The 25540-nt window shown below is 42.1% G+C and overlaps 1 protein-coding gene across 8 annotated transcripts in view; it reads left to right on the forward strand.

Annotated features, from left to right (window-relative positions):
• The window catches only part of AMBRA1 (autophagy and beclin 1 regulator 1), a 175879-nt gene that overhangs the window by 36231 nt on the left and 114108 nt on the right, over positions 1–25540 (forward strand). For 5 of the 8 annotated variants that reach the window (XM_057747731.1, XM_057747732.1, XM_057747735.1 and 2 more), the window contains 2 exons: positions 671–737; positions 1289–2742. In XM_057747731.1, the coding sequence (XP_057603714.1) occupies positions 671–737; positions 1289–2742 (1521 nt within the window). The remainder of the gene's footprint in view (positions 1–670; positions 738–1288; positions 2743–25540) is intronic. The other 3 variants (XM_057747739.1, XM_057747737.1, XM_057747738.1) reach the window with 1 other exon arrangement.

The following is a 25540-nucleotide window of genomic DNA, read 5'->3' on the forward strand; positions in this document are numbered from 1 at the left end:
CTGAAAGGTGTTCAGGTGGTGGGTGGCTTGGTGGGTGAATTGCTCATCCCTGGTTTTCTGTCCATCAGGACGGAAAGTGGAGATGTAGATGTGTATCAGATCTGCTAATAGATATCTACATATTTAGCCTTCAAAATCAGTGCACATATTGCTTGAATTGAAGTCGATGCATTGTTTTCCTTTGGTCCTCTTGGTATTGCAGTTGGATATTAGCTAATCTTCTAGCCTCAGCTGTGTCACTTGGTGCTGAGACTGTTCCTTGTTGCCAGCACTCGTGCTTCTTGCCAGTGTAGCTGCTGTGTGAGGGGAGACCTGAGCCTGTGGCAGAGTGTGGGAGCGTTCTGTGCTCTACTGTTACGATGGGCTCTTAGATATGAGCAGCTGTGTGCTTAATGTAGCTGCTTCCTGGGATGGAAGCCCAGGTGTTTTTTGAAATTATTTTTGTGATATGTATTCCCTTATTCTGGCAAGTGTGAGGACGTAATAAGAAGTATTGAGCTTTATTATTTTAATCTGCTTGAAAGTTTTGGAAGTCTCTAGCATTAAGTGGATACCTGGGTGATCCCACAATTGTCAGTAATGGTTGCTAGAAATGTTCTCACGGGTTTCCTCTTCTCGGTTAACATAATTTCTCTCTCTGTGTCTCTGTCCCTTTCTTCTGTGTTTTCAGTCTGGTGAGATTTGATCCTCTTGGACACTACTTACTCACAGCAATTGTTAACCCCTCTAATCAGCAGGTAAGTTAGCAGTTCCAGCTCCATCTAAACTGTGGGTTATTTTCTCAGCTAGAGCTCTAATTCTGCTTATATTAGACTTTAATTTTCAATGTCCAAGTGTTTCTTTCCAGTCAAGAATCAAAACTAGCTTCAGACTGTATTCGAAGTCATAGCTGTAATCTTGACAGGGGAGTCCATTCTGAAACTCCTGAGGGATCGTCCCACTAGAAGTAACCAAGCCGTGTTGGATACCTTGTCACTCATGGGCCTCTGGCTGGTTGACATTTTGCTTCCCCTCACTGCCTCCGTGTCATGGAAAGGCCTTTTGTAAAAGAATTGCTTTGCCAGCTGTACTCGTTCAGAAGTGTTGCTAATTGGAAGTGAATAATTTAATACCATATGATGATTCTGAATCTGGAACCAGTTAGTTCTCAGCACTTCAGGGGTGGACTTGTTGCCTCTCTAGAAAGTTTGCTTTCCTTGGACGATTATCAGTAGTTTTTTTTGCTTTAACTGAAAGTTCTACCTAACTACCTGGCTCTGCCCCTGCCCCACCTTGGTCCACGTTGCAGGGTGATGACGAACCAGAGATCCCCATAGATGGAACAGAATTATCGCACTACCGTCAGCGTGCCCTCCTGCAATCACAGCCAGTGCGCCGGACGCCTCTCCTCCACAATTTCCTGCACATGCTGTCCTCCCGCTCCTCTGGCATCCAGGTGGGAGAGCAAAGCACAGTGCAAGATTCTGCCACCCCCTCACCCCCACCGCCTCCCCCTCAGCCCTCCACGGAGCGCCCCAGGACTTCCGCTTACATCAGGCTCCGACAGCGGGTCAGTTACCCCACAGCCGAGTGCTGCCAGCACCTTGGGATCCTGTGCCTTTGCAGCCGCTGCTCTGGCACTCGAGTTCCTTCCCTCTTGCCACACCAGGACAGTGTCCCCCCTGCTTCTGCCAGGGCTACTACCCCTTCCTTTTCTTTTGTACAGACCGAGCCCTTCCATCCCCCGGAGCAGGCCTCATCAGCGCAGCAGGACCAGGGCCTCCTGAACCGGCCGTCTGCCTTCAGTACAGTCCAGAGCAGCACTGCCGGCAACACGCTCCGCAACCTCAGTCTGGGTCCCACCCGCCGCTCTTTGGGAGGCCCTCTGTCTAGCCACCCTTCTAGGTATCACCGAGAAATAGCTCCTGGGCTGACAGGATCTGAGTGGACCCGGACAGTTCTCAGTCTGAACTCCCGCTCTGAGGTGGAATCCATGCCCCCGCCCAGGACCAGTGCCTCATCAGTGAGTTTGCTGTCTGTGCTGAGACAGCAGGAAGGTGGCTCTCAAGCATCTGTGTACACTTCAGCCACAGAAGGGAGGGGTTTTCCAGCTTCAGGGTTGGCACCTGAGTCAGATGGAGGGAATGGCTCCAGCCAAAACAACTCTGGCAGCATCCGCCATGAGCTTCAATGTGACCTGAGACGCTTCTTTTTGGAATATGACCGGCTTCAAGAGCTGGACCAGAGCCTGAGTGGGGAGGCCCCCCAGGCCCGACAGGCCCAGGAAATGCTCAACAACAACATCGAATCCGAGAGGCCAGGCCTCTCCCACCCGCCCACCCCGCACAGCAGCGAGAACAACTCCAACCTGTCCCGTGGCCACCTGAACCGTTGCCGCGCCTGCCACAACCTCCTGACCTTCAACAGTGATACCCTGCGCTGGGAGAGAAGCACACCTACCTACCCCTCTGGGGAGGCCAGCTCCTCCTGGCAGGTCCCCAGTACCTTTGAGGGCATGCCCTCGGGTGGCAGCCAGTTGCCACCTCTCGAGCGGACTGAGGGCCAAACGCCCAGCTCCAGCAGGCTGGAGTTGAGCAGCTCCGCTAGTCCGCAGGAGGAGAGGACTGTGGGGGTGGCCTTCAACCAGGAGACAGGCCACTGGGAACGAATTTACACCCAGTCCAGCAGATCTGGAACTGTGTCACAGGAGGCCTTACATCAGGATATGCCTGAGGAAAGCTCCGAGGAAGACTCACTCAGGAGGTGAGCAGATGCTTTCCTGTCTTTTCCCGTATCCCTTACTTTTCTCCTGGTGTCTCTTCCTTCAGTGCTGTAGATGTTGTGGCTGGTTCTGGAGCGTCTGGGATCCATGCGTCTGGTTCTGGTCTCCCTAGCTTCTGTTGCATCTTCTTGGAAAATCTTGCTGTGGCAGAAAGAGAATAAGGCCTGGCAGTATGAGTCAGGTGACTCTGCTTGCTCCTTTTCTGGCTAAGCTCATGTGATGTTTGGCCTTAAAGGAGAATTGTAGATGAGGTTAAAGAGGCTTGAGGAGTTAAAACCACTGACTTCCTCTGCTCTGCTTTTTGGCCTTCTTGAAGCATTGTATGTGCAGGACTGGTTATTGTGAAAGAACAAAATGTCCCAGGGAGACTAGGAAAAAGTAGTAAAAGAGAATCCTGCTTGGGACAGATTAGTGTATTGGGTCTTTGATTGTGTTGCTTTGGACAAATTCTTAAACCTCATCTTTTGGAACATTGTAACTTGACGAAAGGAAAAGAAAATATTGCATATATATGCCAGGGAAACCTTTTTTTTAGAGATATGTATTTTTTGGACAGCAGGTTAGTTGCCTAGTTAAGATTCTTTGAGGAGATCTTCCAGGTGGACATTCACCTCGAGGTGGGGAAGAAGAAATTCATAGAAGGAAGGCCTCCCCATACTTGGACCAGCATCCCAGGCAGCTCTTTCATGGAAGAAACAGAGTGGGTGTGGTTGACCGCCCACCGCATGTTCCGTGTATGGCTGTGTGCGCGTCTATCTTGATTTATTAGGGACTTCTTTCTGTAATTCTGTAAAGGTCACATCTCGCGTAATCACCAACTCCCAGAATATGCCTGTTGGATCCAAACAGCATATTGCTCTGCATTACATCCTCTGTTGAAGCAACTGAAATTTCTCTGACAGAAGCTTCGAACAAGGGTGGGAATATGAATTGTGCACACGGTGTACTTGTTATTTTGGGAGAATGCTTTAGAGAGTCACCCAGTTAATAAGTAGTTGTTGAATTACATTTTTTTTTCTAACACTGCGCTAGGCACTGTCAAGAGTATAAAAGAAGTCTAATACCTGGTCTTTGCCCAGTGGCAGTACACAGTGTTGTTGCAAAGGCAAGACTTATTTACATGTAATTATATAAAAAATGTAAATGAGCCAAATGCTTCATTGTATGGTACTGAGATTAAATGTCTAATTTCAGAGAAAGGGAAGTATCATCAAAGAAGACTTTACAAAATCAAGTCTTGAAAGATGGGTAGGATTTGGAAAGGGAAAGACCTTTTTATTTTGGGGGACTAGCACATGCTAAGGCAGGAAAGGGTGTGATGAATTCAAGATAAGAAGTGGTTACTTAAGGACAGTTACTGACGTGAACACAGGGAGACTTGGTCAGATGTGAAAGGCAAAGTAACTGAGATTGTTACTGTGCCTGTATGATTGAGGCCAGTTCTGGATTAGCATCTCCTAAATTCCCAGCTTTGGAGTATTTTGCCTTTCATAATGACCCATATCAGGACCCCGAGACTCTGTTCTTCCTTTTTGTCAGGAGAGGTGAGACGGTAGCAAGCATAGTGCCTGACATGCAGTAGGCATTCAGAAGTTTTTTTAAGGTAGCCATAAAGGGCTGTCTTCAGCTATTGCTCTAAAAGCCTACCCGTGCCTGTTTCACTAGCACCAGTGGGCTTGTGGTCAGCTTTTGTCCATTCTGTTGTAGCACGACCTCCTCATGTGTTGCTGTTCTGAGAAATACCTGAGTTGTTTAAAACAAACTCTATTGTTAGAGAATAATTAGAGATACCAGTGACGGCCTGCTACTGTGTTCTGGCTTTGCATTAATTATTTCTAATTTCCACAGTAACTCTGTGCAAGGCAGGTATTAAATTTCCCATCTTTCAGTTGAGGAAATAATGGCTCAGAGAAGTTAAGTTTCTTATTAAAGGTCATGCAGTAGGTTGCTGAGTGGGGATTTGAACTCCAGTGTGCATGACTAAAGATTTTTCCAGGCTGCCCTCCATGGTGTGTTTCTTCATTTTTTTAATTAATTAATTTATTGGCAGTGTTGGGTCTTCGTTGCTGCACACGAGCTTTCTCTAGTTGCAGTGAGCGGGGGCTACTCTTCGTCGAGGTGCACAGGCTTCTCAGTGCAGTGGCGTCTCTCGTTGCAGAGCACTGGCTCTTGGCGTGCAGCTTCAGTAGTTGTGACATGTGGGCTCAGTAGTTATGGTGTATGGGCTTAGTTGCTCCGCGGCATGTGGGATCTTCCCGGCCCAGGGCTTGAACCCGTGTCCCCTGTGTTGGCAGGCAGATTCTTAACCACTGAGCCAGCAGGCAGGTCCCCATGGTGTATTTCTTAAAGTGATAATCTCATTTTTAGGTGAACCATTTTTATGTTTTTGTTTTCTCTTAACTTTTTGTTATGGAAATCTTCAAACAAAAAAATGAAGAGAAAAGTAGTATAAATGAACTCCCATCTACTTATCACCTGGCTTCAAAAATTTTCAACACTCATCTGTATCCCCTACCCACTCCCGCCCACCCAGACATCATATAATTTTGTCTGAAAATACACCAATATGTTTTTGTAGAGCAATGCTGTCTAATAAAATGTACATCTGTGCCACCTAGTATAGTCACTACCAGCCACATGTGGCTGTTGAGCATTTGAAATGTGGCTGGTGTGATCTGAGGAACTACATTTAAATTTTAATTAATTTAAATGTAGATAGCCACATGTGACTAATATATTAATAGTTACTTCTTAATAAAGTAGGCCATTTAAAACCCAGAAACTATTAAGCATCTATCAAATTTTTTTTTAGACAAAAAGTAGTATGTGTTTGTGGTTTAAATAAAAAAGTTCAAAGCATTTAGAAATGTATGTTGTAGAAAGTGAAGTCCCTTGTCATCTTGCTGTAAACAATTTTATATATGCTTTTTTAATTTTAGATTATACAGATACACGGTTCTCATTGTAAAACAGTAATATGCAGTGATTACATTATTTGTGGAGTTGCTTTTCAGATGAGCTTGAATGAGGTGTACCATGAGGCTTGACAGCCTACTCAAAAAGGAGGTATATTGTGAAATATTCTAATTGCACACCCATTAAAGAAGGGCCACCACTTCCTCCTAAACTGAGGGGCTGCATTCTGGTGTACATTGCTAATATACTTGTGTTAACCGACATCTGCTACCTCCTGGAGGTCCGATGTTCTCTAGCTGATGAGCGGCCCTTACTTGGATTTCCCCAGCAGGTGTCACTGTTGGGCTGTTGCTGCTGCTGGGCTAGGCTGGCAGGGAAGAGAAGGTGTCCTTACTGTGTGTGCACACGTCTGCTTGTGGGAGGGGGTTTATTCTTCAGCCTTGTAGTAGGAGATAGACTCAGGAGGCATGTTTTGATCCTTGGTGTTGCTGATATCTCTAGTGTTTTCAGATAGTGAGAATATGAAGCGAAAGTGTGTATTTCAGTATAGCTCTGTGTTACTGAACAGTGATGCATGGTTTATCTCCTTTTGCCTGTGGGCAGTGGAAGGTGACTGTCTCTATAGTCTGACTTCAGATTACAATTTATAACTTGAATGGCAGTCCCTTTGCTTCTGATAGCCCAGGGTTTGGGGTCTGATAGCCCAGGGTTTAGCAGGAGAAGATCAGGATATTGTGGCTTCTTACAGCAGGAGTCCCTGCTGGTAAGGAAAAGAGAAAATTATTTAAATGACGTCTTAAAACTGGAGAAAACCTAGAGTTTATTTAGTCCAGTGTCTGTCTGTCTCTTTCTCTTTTTCTAATTGATGAGAAAACTTAGATGCAGAGAGGGGAGATGTGACCCTTTATTAAAGAGGTGCTTGTAGCAAAGATGGGAGTCAAACTCCTGAGTCCTAAAGCGGGCACTCTTTCTTCCTCTTCATTTGAAATTGGCGCTTTCACACATCAAGTTTTCTCTGTCAAAACCTCTGTTGCTCCCGTAGATCGTTGCCTGAGGGAGCTCTTCAGTCGACATTCTTTATAAAAAATTGGAGCTCTGATAGATCATTTTTAATTATTGTGACTGGGTAAATGTAATCAACATGATGTTTCTAGGGATACAGGAGAAACACTGTTTTAGTTATTTGCCATAGAACTGCATTGATTAGTTCTTTTATTATTGTTATTGTTATTTTTTAATATTTTTTTGGCCTCACTGCGTGGCATGTGAGATTTTAGTTCCCCGACCAGGGATCGAACCTGCACACCTTGCATTGGAAGGGTGGAATCTGAAGCACTGGACTGCAAGGGAAGTCCTGATTAATCCTTTTAAAGTGATCCCAGTTAGGGAAGTTCACTGTGAAAATCTCAACAACTGGGGAATCAAATTTGGGCTAAATCTTCCCTAACTAAAATTGTTATTGCATTCCTTCTCCAGATAGGTAACAAGGCCTTGGGTCTGAGTATTTACTAAGATTGAGTGTGTTCTGATGACAGACGTCTTTTGATCTGTACTTTTCCCTTATGATAGATGAAGACTGGGGAAGACATTCATGGTTATAAGCATAAAATTTGACCCAGAATTTCGAAGGTTAGAATTGAAAGCCCTCATTAGATTGCTATGTTTTTTAAGACTTTTGTGAGGGGATTGCTTTGTTGAAGCACCTTGAAGCCTTTTGAGGCTTCATGGGCCAGGGAACTTGCTTGATCCCTCAGTCCCTCAGCTCTGGTCACATGGGGATTCTCTCTGGAGCTGCAGCAGAACATCATTGATGGAGGGAAATACATGAATGGCTATGTCCATGGGGCTAGTCACAGCTCCACAAGAGGGAGAAGGCAAACTAGAAATTAGGAAAGTACCATTCTTCTCAGCATGATTGTAGTATAGACAAGGTACCACCTCAGGTAGTTCTTCTGTGCCACTGACCTGAGTCTGCAGGGTTTTATACATCAAATAAATGTTAGTCAGATAGAGCAAATGGAATTGATATTGTATTCTCCATGATTCAGTAAGCAGTGTGTATCCTTTTTGGCTTTCTTAGTAAAAGAGAAAAAAAATCATTATAACACATCTCTAGTCTTCTGGAGAGTCATCGGCTCAATGAGTACTTGTTGAATAAATGGAGCGGCATAACTAGAGTTGTACATGGTAGACACCTTCTGTAACTTGAGCTCAGGTGACCTAGAATTTGTTCTCTGCTGTCTCAGTCACCGCTGAGCCATGTTTCTAGCTTGTGCGTTGGTTGTGCTGAGGCCTGTAACGAAGTCTCACGCACCTGGTCAGCTGTCCTGCGCATTGGCTCCCTCTGCTGACGCCGGGCCTGCATGCTCCTGGGCACCACGTGCAGGTGCCTCCTGAGACCGTCTTGGTGGTCTTCGGCTTGGCAGCTCCGTGATAGTGATGTCTCTGCCAGTCAGTGCTTTTGTTTTGTTTTGTTTTTTCTCCTTAAATACTCTTCTGCAGTCTCAATGATGGAATACTTGATCTTGATAAAGTTCAAATTAGATGTGAATAAGCCAAATTAGATGTGAAGGTTCTGTTTCCCATTGTTGCTTTTTGTTTCTTTTTTTGTTTTTGTAGAAAGCTTTCACTGAATTTGCTTAAAAGTGGGATGTTTGGGGATTGAGGAAAAGAGGTTCTCTCATCTTTTTTCATTTTGGGGGTCTGAGCATTATTAGAATGAATCTTTTCTAGTTTTGAAATGATTTTCATTTTTTTGAGGGGGGAGCAGAATCCTTATGTTAAGAAAGAGTTTTGCTTTACCTCTAATTATGCCCCTAAAAAAATGGTGGACTTATTGTCTTTGATATTCAAATTAAAATAAGCCCTTCTTAACTTTTGAGTTCTTACTCAGAAGTTTGGGATTTGAGGACAAAGAATAGGGAACTAAGGGAATTTAATATGTAGATGGGCAAATGATGACTTGTTCCTTCTAGGAAAAGAGAGAACCAGATACTGAGAATTCAAAAAGGAGACAAAGCTGATGGGAGAATTAAAGCAGCTTAGTTTTAAGAGAATAAGGGAGGCCGGGGGAAGATAAACCCAGGCCTTAAAGGAGGCCTTTAGCGTGGCTCCTGTTATAACCCTGGGAATTGGGCTGGTGAAATAATTACTCTGATTGATCATTCATTCATGAGGTTGACAAATATTTTCTAAGTACCTACTGTGTACCATATAGTATTTAAGTCTCTTATTCTAATGGGAGCAAGAAAAGAAACACATCAATAAATGATCTAGTATGCCAGGTGATGGTAAATTCTGTGGAGAAAAATATTTTAAAATGTAGGGGTTTCTGGGGTGGAAGTTTGTCGTGTTAAATAGGGTCATCAGAGGAAGCCCGGTAAGGTGACATTGGAGCAGACACCTCCTCCTCCTCTCAAGCAAGTACGGGAGTGACCTCCGTAGACACTGGGGGCAGGGGCATTCTAGGCAGAGAAGGGCAAATGCAGAATCCCTGAATCACTTGGCTGGAGCACAGCGAAGGATGGAGTGATAGAAGATGAAGTTAGAGAGGTAGTGGGGACCAGATTATGCAGGCCTTCTAAGCCATTTAAGGGATTTTACGTCTTACTGTGAGTGATTTGGGTTGGGAAGCCTTGGGAAGTGGAGTAGCATGATATTATATTTTAAAAGGATCACTGTATCTGCTGATTGACAACAGACTGAAGAGGCCCTGCTAAATAGGGTATATTAAAGTTAGGCCAACATCACACACTCTTAGATTAATTTGTGTCTTGATTCTGTGGTGAAAACCAGAAGGTGGGAGTCAATGATTGTGTCAGAATTAGAAGGGCCTTAAACGTCCAGATGAAGAGGTGCCAAGTAAAGAAAGGAATAAAGCCTCCTGGCAGGCACATTACCTGCAACAAAGCTCCCCTTCAACCCCCAGCCATGACAGCGTGGTATTAAAACTGTGAGGAAGGGAGAACCTGAAAAATTTATATTCAGCTAGGGATCATAAATGGAAATTTTGAGATGCCTCTTTTTTCTTGCTTACAAAACTAATACAGATTCATTTGTAAGAATTCAAACATAGAAATGTGTGATTTAAAATCTATCTATCTATAGTGAATGTCCTCTGCAGTGCTAACCACTGCTAACAATTTGTGTGTTAGCTTCAGAATTTTTTCTGCAAATGAAAGCACATTTTTTATTTATAAAAATGGGATCATACTAAATCTACTATTCCACCATTTATGTATTTCTCTTAATATGTCATGGACATTTTTCCATGTTAATATGTATAAATCTGCTGTTTTCTTTTTAACAACGGCATAGTACTCCAACAAGTGGATGCACCATAATTAAACAAGTCCTCTGTTGACAGAGTCTGTATTGTTTCTGGTTTTTGTGTGCAGAAACAATGCTGCAGCATCCTTGTGTACTTACCTAGGTTCTGAATTTTCAGAACCACAATTGCTGGGGCCGAAGAGTATGAACATTGTTCATGGTAAATGAAAATTAATTGTATTCATTATTACTAATTTAAAATGTATAAAATGATATTTTCTATTTTAGTGAACATAATTTCATAGATTAGGACTCCTAATCCTGTGTTTTTTCCCTCCCATAAGGTCTTAGGTTTCTCAGAGGTAATTCCTACCATTGGGTTTTTCAAGAATCTGATCCTCAAGGTTGGGAAGGACTTCTGTTTTATTAATTCTAAACATCTGCCACCTGGAGGTGTTTATGTACTTTTATTCTCCAATAGCCTTGTATGAGGGAGACATAATCTTGGTTCCATCTTTGATATTCACTTACTTACTGGCTTTGGGCCACCTAGTCTTCCTGGCCTTGTTAAATGATTGAGAGAATCCAGACATCTCTTGTCCCATCATAAGACAGTAACATTTAGATACTTGAGTTCTTTGTTTTCAGGGATAGTTAGAAAACCCGTTTCTCTCTCTGGCAGTATGAGGGTGAGAGCAGAGTAGTTGAGAGAGTACCATTGCTGATAATCCTTTTCCCCTTCTCTGGTCAGCTGCCCAGCTAAGTCACTCTGTATTTGAGCCTCTGGATTCTGAGTATGATCCCTGGTTGTATTCTGTTTCAGGGACTGGGGCTTTTTCCATGAAGGGCAAGCTTGTAAATATTTTAGGCTTTATGTAGGCCATATGGTCTCTGTTGCAAATACTGAACTTTGCCATTGTAGCATGAAAGTAGCCATAGACAATATGTAAGTGAATGAGTGTGGCTGTGTGCCAATAAACTTTACTTATGGACACAAATGTGATTTTTATATAATTTTCACGTCATGAAATATTCTTCTTTTGATGTTTTTCAGCTTTTTAAAAATATAAAAACCATTCTTAGCACATGCGCTGTACAAAAACAGGCAGCAGGCCAGATGTGGCCAACAGGCCATGGTTTGCCAATCCCTGCTTTATGTGAATATGACTTGGAATGGAAGAGAGTTGGGTGCTATAGTAATAAAAGGCATTATGATAATGAGGGCCCTGGAAGAGGTAGGCTGGGGACACCTGCCTTAGTTCTTTCTCTCTGTACTTTGGACTTGATGTCCTAAGTATTGACTCTTGTAAGATTCTTTGTCAGTTAAGAGCAGGCTTAAGTGCCTGAAGAATTTCCTGTTTCCCCTGCTTTCTGCCCTGAAGCGAGGCTTTCTGACCTTGCTATATATCAGTCTTGGGAATTGTTCGCAAGTGAGGAGGCTTGCCCTGGTGTTAGGGAGGGTGTGCGCCTCCAGGTCCTCCAGGCAGTGTGCTTGACAGGCAGCCCCACTGCAGGTCGTTAGCACCTGTTAGGCAGATCTAAATTATCCCCCATCATCCCTCTCGCTGGGGCTGAATGGGGTAGAGCAGGCTGTGTGCTTTGTATACACACTGAGAACTTGAAAAGATGTAACCGCTTCTGTCAGCTCAGTGTTGGAGTTGCTGCAGGGACTGTGGTGGTGGGATCTATGTGCACTGCAAATACATTTGGAGCAATTTCCCATGTAGTCATTTTCCCCCCTTCACATCCCCTTCTCTACTATACCTGTTCAGAGTAGTGCTCTAAAGGATGCGTTGGAGGTTTTGCTAAGACAATAACACCAGGTGTATGGGGTTCTGTTTGCATAATATATTTTGCTGCTTATAATTGGTCCCAGCCCATTAGAGCTGTGCAGGTAGCTTCTCCTCCTCCACTTGGACTTCTTATATACATATGGGGAGGGAGAAGGATCCAGTACATCTTCTGCTCCTTCTTGGAAGCACTCCTGACAGTGTGTTCACACGAGCAAATTTGGCTTTAGTGGGTGGGTCAGTTACATTAGCCCAGAGGTTGCAAAATAACCCTCATGTACATTTATTTGGTCCTCATGATGTTACTAAAAATTTCAGTTTTTCCCACATAAATCCAGATTTCTGGATTCTATTGAAAAAAAATTAGATCTGGCTTACATTCCCACATAATAGCAATCAGCAGAAGTTGATTAGTTGTTGCCCCTTTAGTCAAGCCGTGGGCTTCCTTTGTGCCTTAGCCTGCACTGGGCTGAGTTTATCCATTTGCGTTTCCTGCTTAATTCCAATTTTGTAGGTTACCACTGCATTCATTATCTCAGGAAAGTCCTCTTAAGTTCCCTACCACTGGGCTCCGCCAAGGGGAGGCACTGGACATGGCAGTACTCTCTCCTCTACCCCACCCATCCTGCCCACTTCACCCACAAAGGGCTCCCCTGCTGGCAGTAGGCTGACATGCTGACAGCCCCCTCACCTGAGAAGCTGCCTGACTTTTTAATAGCAACAATTAATAAACTCCTCCTCTGTTTCCAAAGAGGGAAAGTGGGGCTGCCAAGCGTATTTGCTGGCTGGAGCACAGTTTAGTGAGCAGACCTCTGTCATGTCAAGTTATGCAGTATGAAAGTAACCTTCCTTTAATGATGGACTATGTAAAATCTTGGACAAAAATGTCTGCACCTCTCCCTTGTGAGCAGAGCGCCTTGGACAGAGGGGTGGGTTTCAGTGAAAAGGCCGATTGATTTGGATGTCATCTGCCAGAAAATTAAAATCAAGTTAGAGCAGGAGTAGAAAATTGTAATAATAAAGGAATCAAAGGCTGAAAGTATGACCTCGTCATAGAAGGAGAATATCAGCTTGTTAACATGGTGCCCTTTTCCTTTGCTGCATCAGGGAGTATGAGTTTGAATCTTTTTGCCTCTTTTACTTTTTTCCTCCCCTACACATGTTCATATACGTTTCTCAGTTTTCCTCTGTCTCCCTGTTGTCTCCTTGCAACACTTCACCTCAGCAAGGTGGCTTTTATCCTTTCCTTTCTTTGTTCTGGTGGCAAATGTAACCTATTTTCTTGGTCTTTTTTCTTACTGTGATAAAAAAAAAAAAACACAATAAATTTACCCTCTTCTTAAGTGTACAGTATTGTTACATCTATGCACATAATTCCACAGCAGATCTCTAGAACTTTTTCTCCCTGCAAGAGTGGAATGCTCATTGAACAATTCTCATTTCTCCCTCCTGCCTTCCCCTGGCAACCACGATTCAATTTTCTTTTTCTGAGTTTGATTGCTTTCGATCATCATGTAAGTGGAATCATGCAGTATTTGTCTTTTTGTGATTAGCTTATTTCACTTAGCATAATGTCCTCAAGGTTCATGTTGTAGCATATGACAGGATTTCCTCCTTTTTAAAAGCTGAATAATATTCAGTTGTGTATATATACCACATTTTCTTTATCCATTCATCTGTGGATGGACTTTTAGGGTTGCTTCCACATCCTGGCTATGTGAATAATTCTGTAATGAACATGGGTGTTCAAATATCTCTTTAAGATTCATTTTCAGTTCCTTTGGATATATACCCAGAAGTGGTATTGCTGGGTCATATGGTCATTATATTTTTAATTTTTCGAGGAACTGCTATGCTGTTTGTCATAGCAGCTGCATCATTTTACAATTCTACCAGCAATGTGCAAGGGTTCCAGTTTCTCCACATCCTTGCCAACACTGTTATTTTCTGTTTGGGGTTTTGTTGTTTTTCGTTTTTGGAGATTGGCATTTTAGCATGCATGAGGTGATACGTCATTGTGGTTTATTTGCATTTCCCTGATGATAAGTGATGTTGAGCATCTTTTCATGATGTTTGCTGGCCATTTGTATATATTCTTTGGATAAATGTCTATTCAACTCCTTTGCCCATGATTTAATTGGATTTTTGGTTGTTGCTATTAAGTTGTAGGAGTTCTTTATATAGTCTGGATATTAATCCCTTATCTGATGCATAGCTTAGAAACATTTTATCCTATTCTGTAGATTGCCCTTTTTTTTAAAAGAGATTATTTATTCATTTATTTACTTATTGGTTGCGTTGGGTATTTGTTGCTGTGTGTGGGCTTTTCTTTGATGTTGGTGAGTGGGGGGCTACTCTTTGTTGTAGTGTGCAGGCTTCCTGTTGTGGTGGGCAGGCTTCTCATTGTGGTGGCTTCTCTTGTTGCAGAGCATTGGTTTGAGATGCGTGGGCTTCAGTAGTTGTGGCACGTGGGCTCAGGAGTTGTGGCAGGCACATGGGCTTAGTTGCTCCACGGCATATAGGATCTTCCCAGACCAGGGCTCGAACCCATTTCCCCTGCGTTGGAAGGTGGATTCTTAACCACTGTGCCTAGATTGCCATTCTGTTGTTTCCTTTGCATAAGTTTTAAAAGTTTGATGCAGTCCCAGTTTTCTATTTTTGCTTTTGTTACCCGTGTTTTTTTCGTGTCATTTCTAAGAAATCATTGTCCGTTCCAATATCATAAAACTTTTCCCCTATATTTTCTTTTTTTTCAGTGTTTAAATATTTAATTCATTTTGAGCTAATTTTATTTATTTGTTTGTTTATGTAGTTATTGATTTATTTATGGCTGCATTGGGTCTTTGTTACTGTGCGAGGGCTTTCTCTAGTTGTAGCTACTCTTTGTTGCGGTGCTCTGGCTTCTCAGTGCAGGGGCTTTTCTTGTTGTGGAGCATGGGCTCTAGGAGTGCTGACTTCAGTAGTTGCAGCACGTGGACTCAGCAGTTGTAGCTTAAAGGCTCTAGAGCGCAGGCTCAGTAGTTGTGGGACACGGGTTTAGTTGCTCCACAGCATGTGGGATCTTCCTGGACCAGGGCTCGAACCCATGTCCCCTGCATTGGCAGGAGGGTTCTTAACCACTGTGTCACCAGGGAAGTCCCCCTCCCCCATATTTTCTTCTGTGAGTTTTATAGTTTCAGGTCATATATTTAGGTTTTTAATCCATTTTGAGTTAATTTTATCTGTGGCATAAGATAAGGGACCATCTTCATCTTTTTGCTTGTGGATAGCCAGTTTTCCCAGTACCATTCATTGGAAAGACTGTCCTGCCCTCATTGTGTAGTCTTGGCACACTTGTCAAACGTTATTTGCCCATACACACAAGCATTTATATCTGGGCTCTCTATTTTGTTCCATTGGTCTATATGTTTATCTTTATGCCAGGGCCATACTGTTTTAATTACTGTCACTTTGTAATATGTTTTGAAATCAGGACGAGTTAGGCCTCCAGCTTGGTTCCTCTTTCACAAGATTGATTGGCTATTCAGAGCTCTTTTTGAGATTCCATATGAATTTTGGTTTCCTTTTTCCTTTTTCTGCAAAAGAAAGAACAGAAAGGAGGGAGGGAGAGAGGGAATGCCATGGGGATTTTGATAGGGATTGCATTGCATCTGTAGATTGCTTTGGGTATTATGGACATTTTAACAATATTAAGTCTTCCAGTCCATGAACATGGGATGTCTTTCTGTTTATTTGTGTTGTTAATTTTTTTTCAGCACTGTTTTATAGTTTGCAGTGTACAAATTTTCCACCTCTTTAGTTGTTTATTCCTAAGTATTTTATTCTTTTTGATGCTATTGTAAGTAGGATTGTTTTGTTAATTTCCTTTTTTAGCAGATGTAACCCTTTTAAAATTAAGACAAGAAGGAACACTTTTTTTTTTTTTTTTAAAGAACTTCAGTCTAGTGTTTTCCCAGAGGTCCAGTCCTTTTTATGCTTGTGTCTTATCAGTTCTCAAAATTGAGGCAGAAGCTGGGCTGGTCATTTTGTGTTAGCTCCGTGACTGCAAAGGACCATTGCTGTAATGGTCATCCTAACAGAGTTACTGATTTTTTTTTTAATTTATATTTTTTAACTGAAGTATAGTTGATTTACAAAGAGTTGCTGAATTTATAGTCCCTCCTAAAGCAGCTAAATTTGTCAGCTGTGTTAGATGGTACTGTTTTGGATGTGATAAAGTGTATGTGAGAGAGAGAGAGACAGAGGGAGAGAGGTGTAGATATATCAGAATGTGTTTGTTGTGCAGTTTTTGGCCAGTGGTTCTCAAAGTGTGGTCTTCAGACCAGGAACATCAGCATCTCCTGCTGATGTTAGAAATGCGAGTTTCCGGGTTCATTCCAGACCTACTGAATCAGAAACTTGGGGTGGGAGTTGTGCAGTCAGAGTTTTTAACAAGCTCTCAAGGTGATTTTGATATGCACTAAGTTAGAGAACACTGTTTTAGACCATCTAGGAACTCTTAACATTACAACCACCACCTCCTCTCTAAATCTCTGTAGTGTACTAAAATTCCTTTGCATTATCCATCACCTTTAGTTTTCTTTTTGCTCCTGTCCCATGTGTGATGCCATGTTGCTTTAACTGTCACAGTCTCCTTAGGTTCCCCCCCTTTTCTCTTCTTGTAATGTATTCTTATAGAAGGATTTGGATTTGAACAACATTGGATTCAAATTCTGGCCTTGTTGTGTGACCCCGGGCAGGTTAAGTATCCTCTCTGAACCTCAGTTTCCTCAATTATAAAATTGTTGTGGTACAGGTTAAATGAGTTAAACATAAGTTGCTTTTACATGTTTAGATGCTCGAGAAATGCCAGCTCTTTTCTCTCTTTCTGCATTATTACTCTGCTCAGAAAACAAACAAACAGAACCCCCAAAACAAACAAAAATTCCTTTTGCCATGACACATTCCCTACAGGTCATTTTCTTTTGTATCTGTTAGTATCTTTTTTTTTTCTTCTCTTTTTTTAACTTCAGTCTTCATGGTCTGTCTGTGATACCTCACTGTGTAAAATTGAAGTAAACCATGTACATAAAAAAGTGAGGTGCCAGATAAAGAAAGGATCAGGAATGGCTGTTGTGGTAGGGCTGGTGCTGGTTATTCCCATGAGTCACTTGCAGCAGCCACAGTGAGGTTCTATTTTAGAAAGTGCAATAATAGAGAAAGTAATTTGGTCCATAGCAAGGAAATGGGATATTATTTTAATTTTTCCTGCACACTATCATAATGATCTGTGCAAAAGAAACTGATTTGCCTCTTGATAAGAGAGGGAGTACCAATAGCCTTAATTTCCCAAATTCTAGGCTCACCTTCTATACCGAGAGGGAGCCATCCAGGGCAGACGTGTGTTTTAGAGAGAAGGAGAGCCTGACTGGGACAGGCAGAAAAGAGCAGAAAGTCTTTCCAAATTGACCTTCAACCTTTTGACCAGTACCAAGACCTCATGCATTGGACACAGTGAGCAAGGTTGCACTGAGTTTTATTGTTTAAGGTCTGTTTCTGAATGTTTTGTTTTGGTAGCCGAGGTTCCCTTGTAAGCTAACTTCTAATGCTGCTGTTGTAACTAGCTTGAACGTTCTAGATGATCAGGAACTATTTCATTCATCTGTTGATGCATAACCAACCAAAAAGCAAAACTAGTGACTTAATAATTTTATTATCTTTCATTGTTCTTTGGGTAGACTGGGCTCAGTTGGGAGATTCTGCTGGTCTTGCTTGGAGTCTCTCTGGAATCATCCGGAGGCTCATTTGGGACAGCTGGGCCTTGCAAGGACTCCTCTCTCCATGTGGCCTCTCCAGCAGAGTAACCAGGCTTTTTATGTAGAGGCTTCGGGCTTCCAAAAGTGGCAGTTCCAAGAGGGAGGAAATGGAAGCTGTCAGTTCTCTTAAAGGCTTAGTCCCAGAACTCACCACGTTTTCTTGATTAAAGCAAATAACAGGCTGGTCTAGATTCAGTGTGGGAGGAGACCACACAATGGCAAGAATACCAAGAAGTATGGTTCTTTGCGGTCCATCTTTGAAGACTAGCTACTGCAGGGACCATATCTATTTTCTATTCTAAATATACCCAGTAATAGACTCTCTGATTATTTGTGGTTTGAATCAGTGGTTGGATGGACCAACAGCCAGATTGGTGGGTGGTTGACCAACTGCCCTTGTTGGTTTATTTGGGTGAGGCTTATGTGATTCTTAGAGCTGAGATAACCACGTGTATGCCTTTATACTATTGGTGTTCTTCAACACGTGTCTTTCCTGGAAACCATCTTTTTAGGCATAGTGACTTGGGTGGCCAGGTTTTCCCTGCAGATACTTTTGGGAGTTGTAATGCAGGGAAGAAAAAAATAATCATTATTTATGAGACTATGTACTGGCTACTATACTTATGTTCTTACTTAATTGTAACAACCTTGTGAAGTAGGCATTTCCCATTGAATTTGGATGCTGAGGATAAATGAACTTGCCTAAGGGCACACAGCTAATACGTGATACAAGATGGTGAGTTAAACTGCAATTTGCTTCTAAAGCTAAAGCACTGACTGGCTTCATATATTGGTTATTCAGTTTCCCTTCGTTAATCTCAGACGGTTAAGATATATTAGAGGGTTTCTCAAAAGCAGCACTATTAACATTTCAGGCTGGATAATTCTTTATTGGGGGGGACTGTCCTGTGCATCGTAGGATGTTTAGCAGCATCCCTGGCCTTTACTCACTAGATGCCAGTGTACTCTCCCCACCTAGTTGCAACTACCAAAATGCCTCCAGACATAGGTCCCCTCGGGGGCACTCCCTCCCATTGAAAACTATTGGTAAGTTATTTCATGATTTTCTGTCCTTTGACCTTGCTGTTTTTTGATATTACATTTCACAAGGAACTGGCAGTGGCTTCAAACTATCTTATTTTTATAATAGTTATAATTGTACCGCCTAGTTCTGATGCTCTTGAGTCATGCCTTTCTCTCATTGCCTCTTTTCTCTTTTGCCTTGTCTTTTTGCTTTTGTGTGATTCTGCTAAATAAAATGCAGCTGAATAAACTGTTTGTAAGAGCTTTTTACACAGGTATGGATTCAGCAGGCATTCAGATCTCTGAGATTATAACCGTTAGTGCTAGTGAAAAGAAGGCAATTTACATCTTCTAATTATAGTGGAGGGGGAGGGGAATGCATAATATTTAGCAAGCTGGGAATTAAATGGTTTCCAGGCACCACAGAGTTCATCTTCATGGTAGTGTTGATTGACATGCATGTGCAATTCTTTTGGGAAACGGGGGAGGAGAATGGAAATTGCAGTTTTTCTCCTAATTGTACTTTAGGTGTCATTTATGCCAATTTCGTGTTGTCTAGACAGAGGGAAATGGTAGAGAAATTATTCCAGTGGAGTCAAATGCTGAGTCCAGAGGGAATCAAGAAGGTTGTTAAAGTCAGGATCAGAGTGGAAGGGCAAGTAGTATACCCCCAGAGGCGAATCAGGGAAAATCAAATGTCACTAAGAGAAGCGGTTCAGAGCGAACCCAGGACATAAGAAAAGTGATTGTCCTCTGGCTCTGGGTTAGCTCAGGGCTAAGAGTGGAGTGTCTGGGGGCCCAGCTGGAGTCTCTGCCTGCTTTCCTATTTCTATAGACTCCAGAAACCTCATTACTTGAACAGACATGAGCCAGGAAGGCTGCCTCTTTGCCTCTGGTTAATAGATGCCCGAGCCCGCTGTGCATTCCTTTTTCCTCATTCTCTTGTTAGGCTTCGTTTACTGACTTCTCTTTGCCTTCCTGATGTTGGCCCTAAGGTTTTACTTCATATTATAGAGTATAGTGTTTGCAGTATCCCAGAGTCAGTGGAACAGATGGCCCTCATTGAGGCTTTTTTAAATTTCAGGTCAGGAATATGAATGTGAAAAATCATCTGAGAGGAAATGTGCAAGGTTTGCTGTTACTGAAGCAGTAAATGATTATATCATATATCCTTTGTAGTATTAGTAGGTCTAGAGATAGTCTTTTTGAAATTGTCTATTCTGAATAAAATTAGCTAAGAATTCAGGATTATTGAGTTCAGTAAATCTCTTCTTGATTTGGGCGGAAATCAGTCAATTAGGATGCACTGCCTCTTGATTAAAGTCCTAACTGGCATGTCATAGCTGCTGCTTGTTGGTTCGTGTGTGTGTGAGTATCAGAACTAGCTGTGGAACTTGTTACTGATATGATCCTACTCATCCTTTGGTGAAAAGCCTCTGATCTAAATTCCTAGTTTAAAAATGTCTGTGGTCTGTGGGCAGACCTCCCAAGTCTCCCAGAGAGAAAGAATTGGAGACAGAGTAAACATGTCCATGTAGATCACCTTGGGCCTTTGAGTTCAGATGCTGACAAAAGTGAGTTTTTATTAGAAATGGAAGTTTCATAACTATAGTGTGATGTGTAGAGCTTATACAGGAGCTAAGCGTAGCGCCAACCAATCATTTTACAATTGTATTAAAAATAACCTATCAGCTATGCTCCAATATAAAATAAAAATTTAAAAATAAATAAGTAAAAAAATAAAAATAACCAAATACCTAACAGTCAGCAGAGGATCAGATGGTTTCAGAGGGGTCTGGCTGACTTTTCAAGGCAAGACTTTTGTATAGCTAGATACACAGTTACACACCCCATGTGAGTTGTTTCCAGCTTCTTCCCTCTTGGTTTCTAAGATTATGTTGTGCTCTGATGTTTTGCTCACTGCACAGAGACATTGAGGAATATGTTAATGTTTTATAAAGATGTTTTAAAGCTTTTCTGGTAAAAGGCTTTACTTTGAGCCCTGTGAGTTGTTAATGCTGGATGATGGTAAAATCAGGCTGATCCACACAACAGGCACTGTGAGCTCTTTCTGTAGCATGTCTGTTTTTCCCGAGGTTAGCCTTTTAGCAGTGCCACCTTGTCGTGGCCTAGCCCACAGCAGGGGAGGAATTGCCTGCCCGGCTCTGCTGGCAACTGCATCATGTGCTGTAAGCATACCCCTAGAACTAGGGGGCCCTATAAGGATCAGAGGAGTGCCTGTCGTTGGGTAACTGAAACTATAATTGCCAGTGTGTGAAATGGGGAGGCTTGGATGCCTCCGCTTTAAAGCAGAGATGTCAATTTGGAAATCATAATAGAGGTGTCGTTTCAGAACACACAATTATTTTTTACAAAGAATAAGGGCTTGTCATCTCCCAGCCCTGGCATGCGCCAAGGCAGAGATCTGGGGCTTGCAGAGCAAGATGCAGACATGAAGAAGGCAATAGTGTATCCAGGTTTCTTTGGCCTCCCACTCCTTCATCCCGCTGAAAACATTGCCCTCTTTACCCTGTGAGGTCTCTTTTGGCGATAAGCTGTCCAGGAGCATCAGTGGTAGTTTCCCAGGCAAGTAGCCAGCCTCTGACTTTATGATTTTAGTAAGCCTCCTAGGGACCAGGCTGCACTGCATTTGTCAGGACAGCTATGTCAGCACTTTAACCTGAGCGGCTTAAGTGACCGGAGGGATGAAGAGTGATGTAAGCAGTTTCTGAAAAACTAATTCCTTCAGGAATTTCAGTGTGAGTTTTTGGACATCTAGAAACCTTGTCTGAAAGTCACAAGGTCAGTGAGGGGCAATCCCATATGTCTTCTTGCTTATTTTTTCAAATCTACTTAGGCCTGCTGATTTACTCACTTAGATATTTACTGGTCTCCTGCTGTGTTTAATTAGAATGTGAGTTTTAATGGGGATGAAAAGATAACTTGGGCCCAGTACTTGCTTACATGTAGCTTGTAGTCCAGTAGCAGAGACAAAAAGACTGACTTACAAGGAACCACAGTACAGGTAACTTGGGAGAAGGCCTTTTAAGAGAGGGTTCAGATGCTACGGGGTGTGGGGGAAGAGAAGGTGAACTTCTGGCTGGAGGAGTCAGGTATTTGAAGGATTTTTACAGGCGAAGATGAGGAAGAACTTTCCATTAAGAAGAAATGGCCAAGCTAAAGACAGAAGTGAAATAGTGAGGGTGTGTTTACTGTAACTCCAGCAGTAGTTCTCAAAGTGTGGCTTGGGATTCGTGAACTCAGAACTGTCTATGATACTGAGCTGTTCTCTGTCTTTTTCACTCTCACTCTCTCCTGAGTGTTCAGTGTAGTTTTCTAGAGGTTACATGATGTATAATGAAGTTATCACTCTGATGGCGAATGGAATGTGCTTGTGTATTAAATTTTTCTCAGTTTTAATTTCAAATGTAGTACATATTGATAGATAAAACCCATGTAAACAGAAGCTCTTTGGGGTCCTCAATAATTTTTGAGTGTTAAAGGAAGTCTGAGGCCAGAAAGTTTGAAAATCATTGGGCCAGAGCATATAGTATGTTCAGAAGGAATGAGAAATTTGGATGCAAGGCTTTGGGTGTCAAGCTGAGAAATTTGGGTTTTATTTCCTAGGCAGAAGGGAGTTATTCCTTTGGGTTTGGCTCCCCTGAGCTGAACTAGCAGATGTCACCCAGACATCAGAGCCGCACTGGGAAATTACTCCTCAGGCATGGGGCACCAGTGGCATCTTAGCTTCTAGGAGCAACTTTCCTTCTCAGTATATATAGGTCACAGAGTTTTAGCAATTGATTGTTTCCAGTGATTAGAGAAGGTCCGTAACCTGTTTGTTGGCTTTAGTTTGTTGATTTTCTCTGTGATCTGACAAGTAGCTTAAAGAATATCTTTAGGATATAGTTTGTTTATTAGGGAAGAGTTGTCACTGGCTTGTTTGTCTAGACTGGTACCCAAACGTTCTGCTTCTCAACCCTGATATCCATTGCATTTGAAACAAAGGTTCTTTTTTCTTTCTTCCTCCCTCCCTCCCTCTTCCTTCCTTCCTTCCTTCCTTCCTTCCTTCCTTCCTTCCTTCCTTCCTTTTTTCTCTCTTTCTTTCTTTTTTTTTCCTTCCTTCCTTCCTTCCTTCCTTCCTTCCTTCCTTCCTTCCTTCCTTCCTTCCTTCCTTCCTTCCTTCCTTCCCTCCCTCCCTCCCTCCCTCCCTCCCTCCCTCCCTCCCTCCCTGCAAATCTTGTGGCAGTCTTAGTTCCCAACTAAGATCGAACCTGTGCCCCCTGCAGTGGAAGCATGGAGTCCTAACAACTGGACTGCCAGGGAATTCCCCAAAGATTCTTTTCTTTTGGATGACCTATCTCATCTGCCCTGACAACTTTGTTCTTTTCCAGAGCTTTCTTCTACTACTATTTTTTATTGTTTTTCTAGTCATCAAAGGATACAGCTAATCTAGGGAACCCTTGTGCATATTCAGAGTGTTAATTAGGGAAGGAAGAAATAGTTTTAGTCATTTAAAATGTTAGGAATTTTACAGCTTGAATTGTGTTCCTGTTGACTTATATTTTAGCAGGGCTTAATATTAATTTTTGGTAACTTACTTTAGTGTGTAATAGTTTGATTTCAAGTTTTTCTGTTCCATTCCTTAGTGACTACACCTTATCTTTCAAGAAATTTTATGTAAAGAAATATTTTAGAGCATGGGGGGGCAGATTTTTTTCTGTAAAGGGCAAGGTAGTAAATATTTTAGTCCTGTCCCTATCAGGACTAATCAACTCTGCCTTCCTAGTTCCGAAGCAGCCACAGACAATATTTAAATGAGTGATTGTGGCTGTGTTTGGATAAAACTTTATTTATAAAAACAGGCAGCTGGCCCAGTGCCTGTAGTTTGCCAAACCTGCTTTTTAGAGGCAACTCGCTATTTGAAGAAATTCTTTTTAAGAAGTGAGTAATTCTTTTGAAAATGAGTAGTTTTCTCTTTAGTTTTCAGTGGTTTACTTTTAGATTTTGTATATTGCATGTTTTAAATTTTGAAATATTCAGACTTGCAGAAAAATTGCAAAAATAGTGCAAAGAATTCCCATATACTTTTCACTCACATTCCGTATACGTTAACATTTTACCACATTTACTGTATCATTTTCTCTCTTTTGCTCTGTCTGTATATGAAGATAGTTATGCTTTTATTTACTTGTAGTTTTTATATTTTATGTTTGTGATTATTATATTCTATTAAATATTGAATTTTCTTAAAGTAGTGTATAGTTTGATAAAACAGTGGCCACTTTTAACTTAAGAAAAGATACCTCTGTTAGTAAAAGGCTTTTGAGCAACTTTGTGTGTGTGTGTGTGTGTGTGTGTGTGTGTGTGTGTGTGTGTGATTATGGTTATACATTTTAAATCAGAAGTTCTAATATTTTCTTCTTGTACTCCAGTGGATCAAAAGAGCACAGCCCTTGGTATACCTCCCTTGAACACCACTGGTTTAGAGAATGAACCAGGCAAACTTGTAGAGAGAGGTTTTATATTATTTTTCTCTGTCAGAGCTTCAGTGACTCCTTGAAATATCTCTCTTTTTTTTTTAATAAATTTATTTATTTATTTATTTTATTGGCTGTGTTGGGTCTTTTTTGCTGTGCACGGGCTTTCTTTAGTTGTGGTGAGTGGGGGCTACTCTTCGTTGTGTGCGGGCTCCTCATTGCCGTGGCTTCTCTTGTTGCGGAGCACGGGCTTTAGGCGCATGGGCTTCAGTAGTTGCAGCACATGGGCTCAACAGTTGTGGCTCACGGGCTCTAAAGTGCAGGCTTAATAGTTGTGGCGCACGGGCTTAGTTGCTCCGCAGCATGTGGGATCTTCCTGGCCCAGGGATCGAACCCTTGTCCCCTGCATTCGCGGGTGGATTCTTAACCACTGTGCCACCTAGGAAGCCCAATATATCTCTTTTTTTAATTGGAGTATAATTGCTTTATGATGTTGTGTTAGTTTCTGCTGCACAATGAAGTGAGTCAGCTACATGTATACCTATATACCCTCCCTCTTGGACCTCCCTCCCACCCCACCCTCATCCCATGCATCTAGGTCATCACAGAGCACCAAGCTAAAACTCCCTGTGCTATATAGCATGTTCGGGCTAGCTATCTATTCTACGCACGGCAGCGCATATATGTCAATCCCAATCTCCCAATTTGTCCCATCCTGCTCTTCTCCCACCCCCCCACCCCTCTTGTCCACATGTTCGTTCTCTCATCTACGTCTCTATTTCTGCCCTGAAAATAGGTTCATCTGTACCATTTTTCTAGATTCCACATATATTAACATATGCGTTAATATATTTGTTTTTCTCTTTCTGGCTTACTGCACTCTGTATGACAGACTGTAGGTCCATCCATATCTCTACAAGTGACCCAGTTTTGTTCCTTTTTATGGCTGAGTAATATTCCATTGTATATATGTACCACATCTTCTTTATCCATTCATCTGTCTTTGGACATTTAGGTTGTTTCCATGAGATAATACATCAGGATGAGATGGTAGCCTCAAGCTTGAACAAGCTTGTCTGAGCCCATCCTAAGCCCTACCTGATTTCATACTACTAAACTGCTTGATCAGTCATTGTCAAATGGAATTTGTGGTGGCCAGAGCAGAAGGCACTCAGCTGCCATCCCATTCCATTTTCTTGTTTCATTTCCCCATTGATGGCTCTCTGCAAGAAGTTGACTGTGAGAGAGAAAGGTCTTTGAGTTTCCTAGGAGTGGTGGTGATATTTACTTGTCTAGTCACTCTAGTTCTTTCTTTATTCAACACCAATTGGAGAAGTCTTTTTTAATCCTTCAGATAGTGTTTGTGTTGTAACTGTAGAGAACTTGATGTTTCATCAGTGATACATGTATGGGGGTGCTAGTCATAGTAATTGGCTCTCCTGACTTTGTATATTAGCAGTTACGATGCTGTATATGTATCTCTTGCTAGTCCACTGTGTTGCCTGG

Source organism: Hippopotamus amphibius, chromosome 9 (assembly GCF_030028045.1).
Source record: "Hippopotamus amphibius kiboko isolate mHipAmp2 chromosome 9, mHipAmp2.hap2, whole genome shotgun sequence".
NCBI classification, from domain to species: domain Eukaryota; kingdom Metazoa; phylum Chordata; class Mammalia; order Artiodactyla; family Hippopotamidae; genus Hippopotamus; species Hippopotamus amphibius.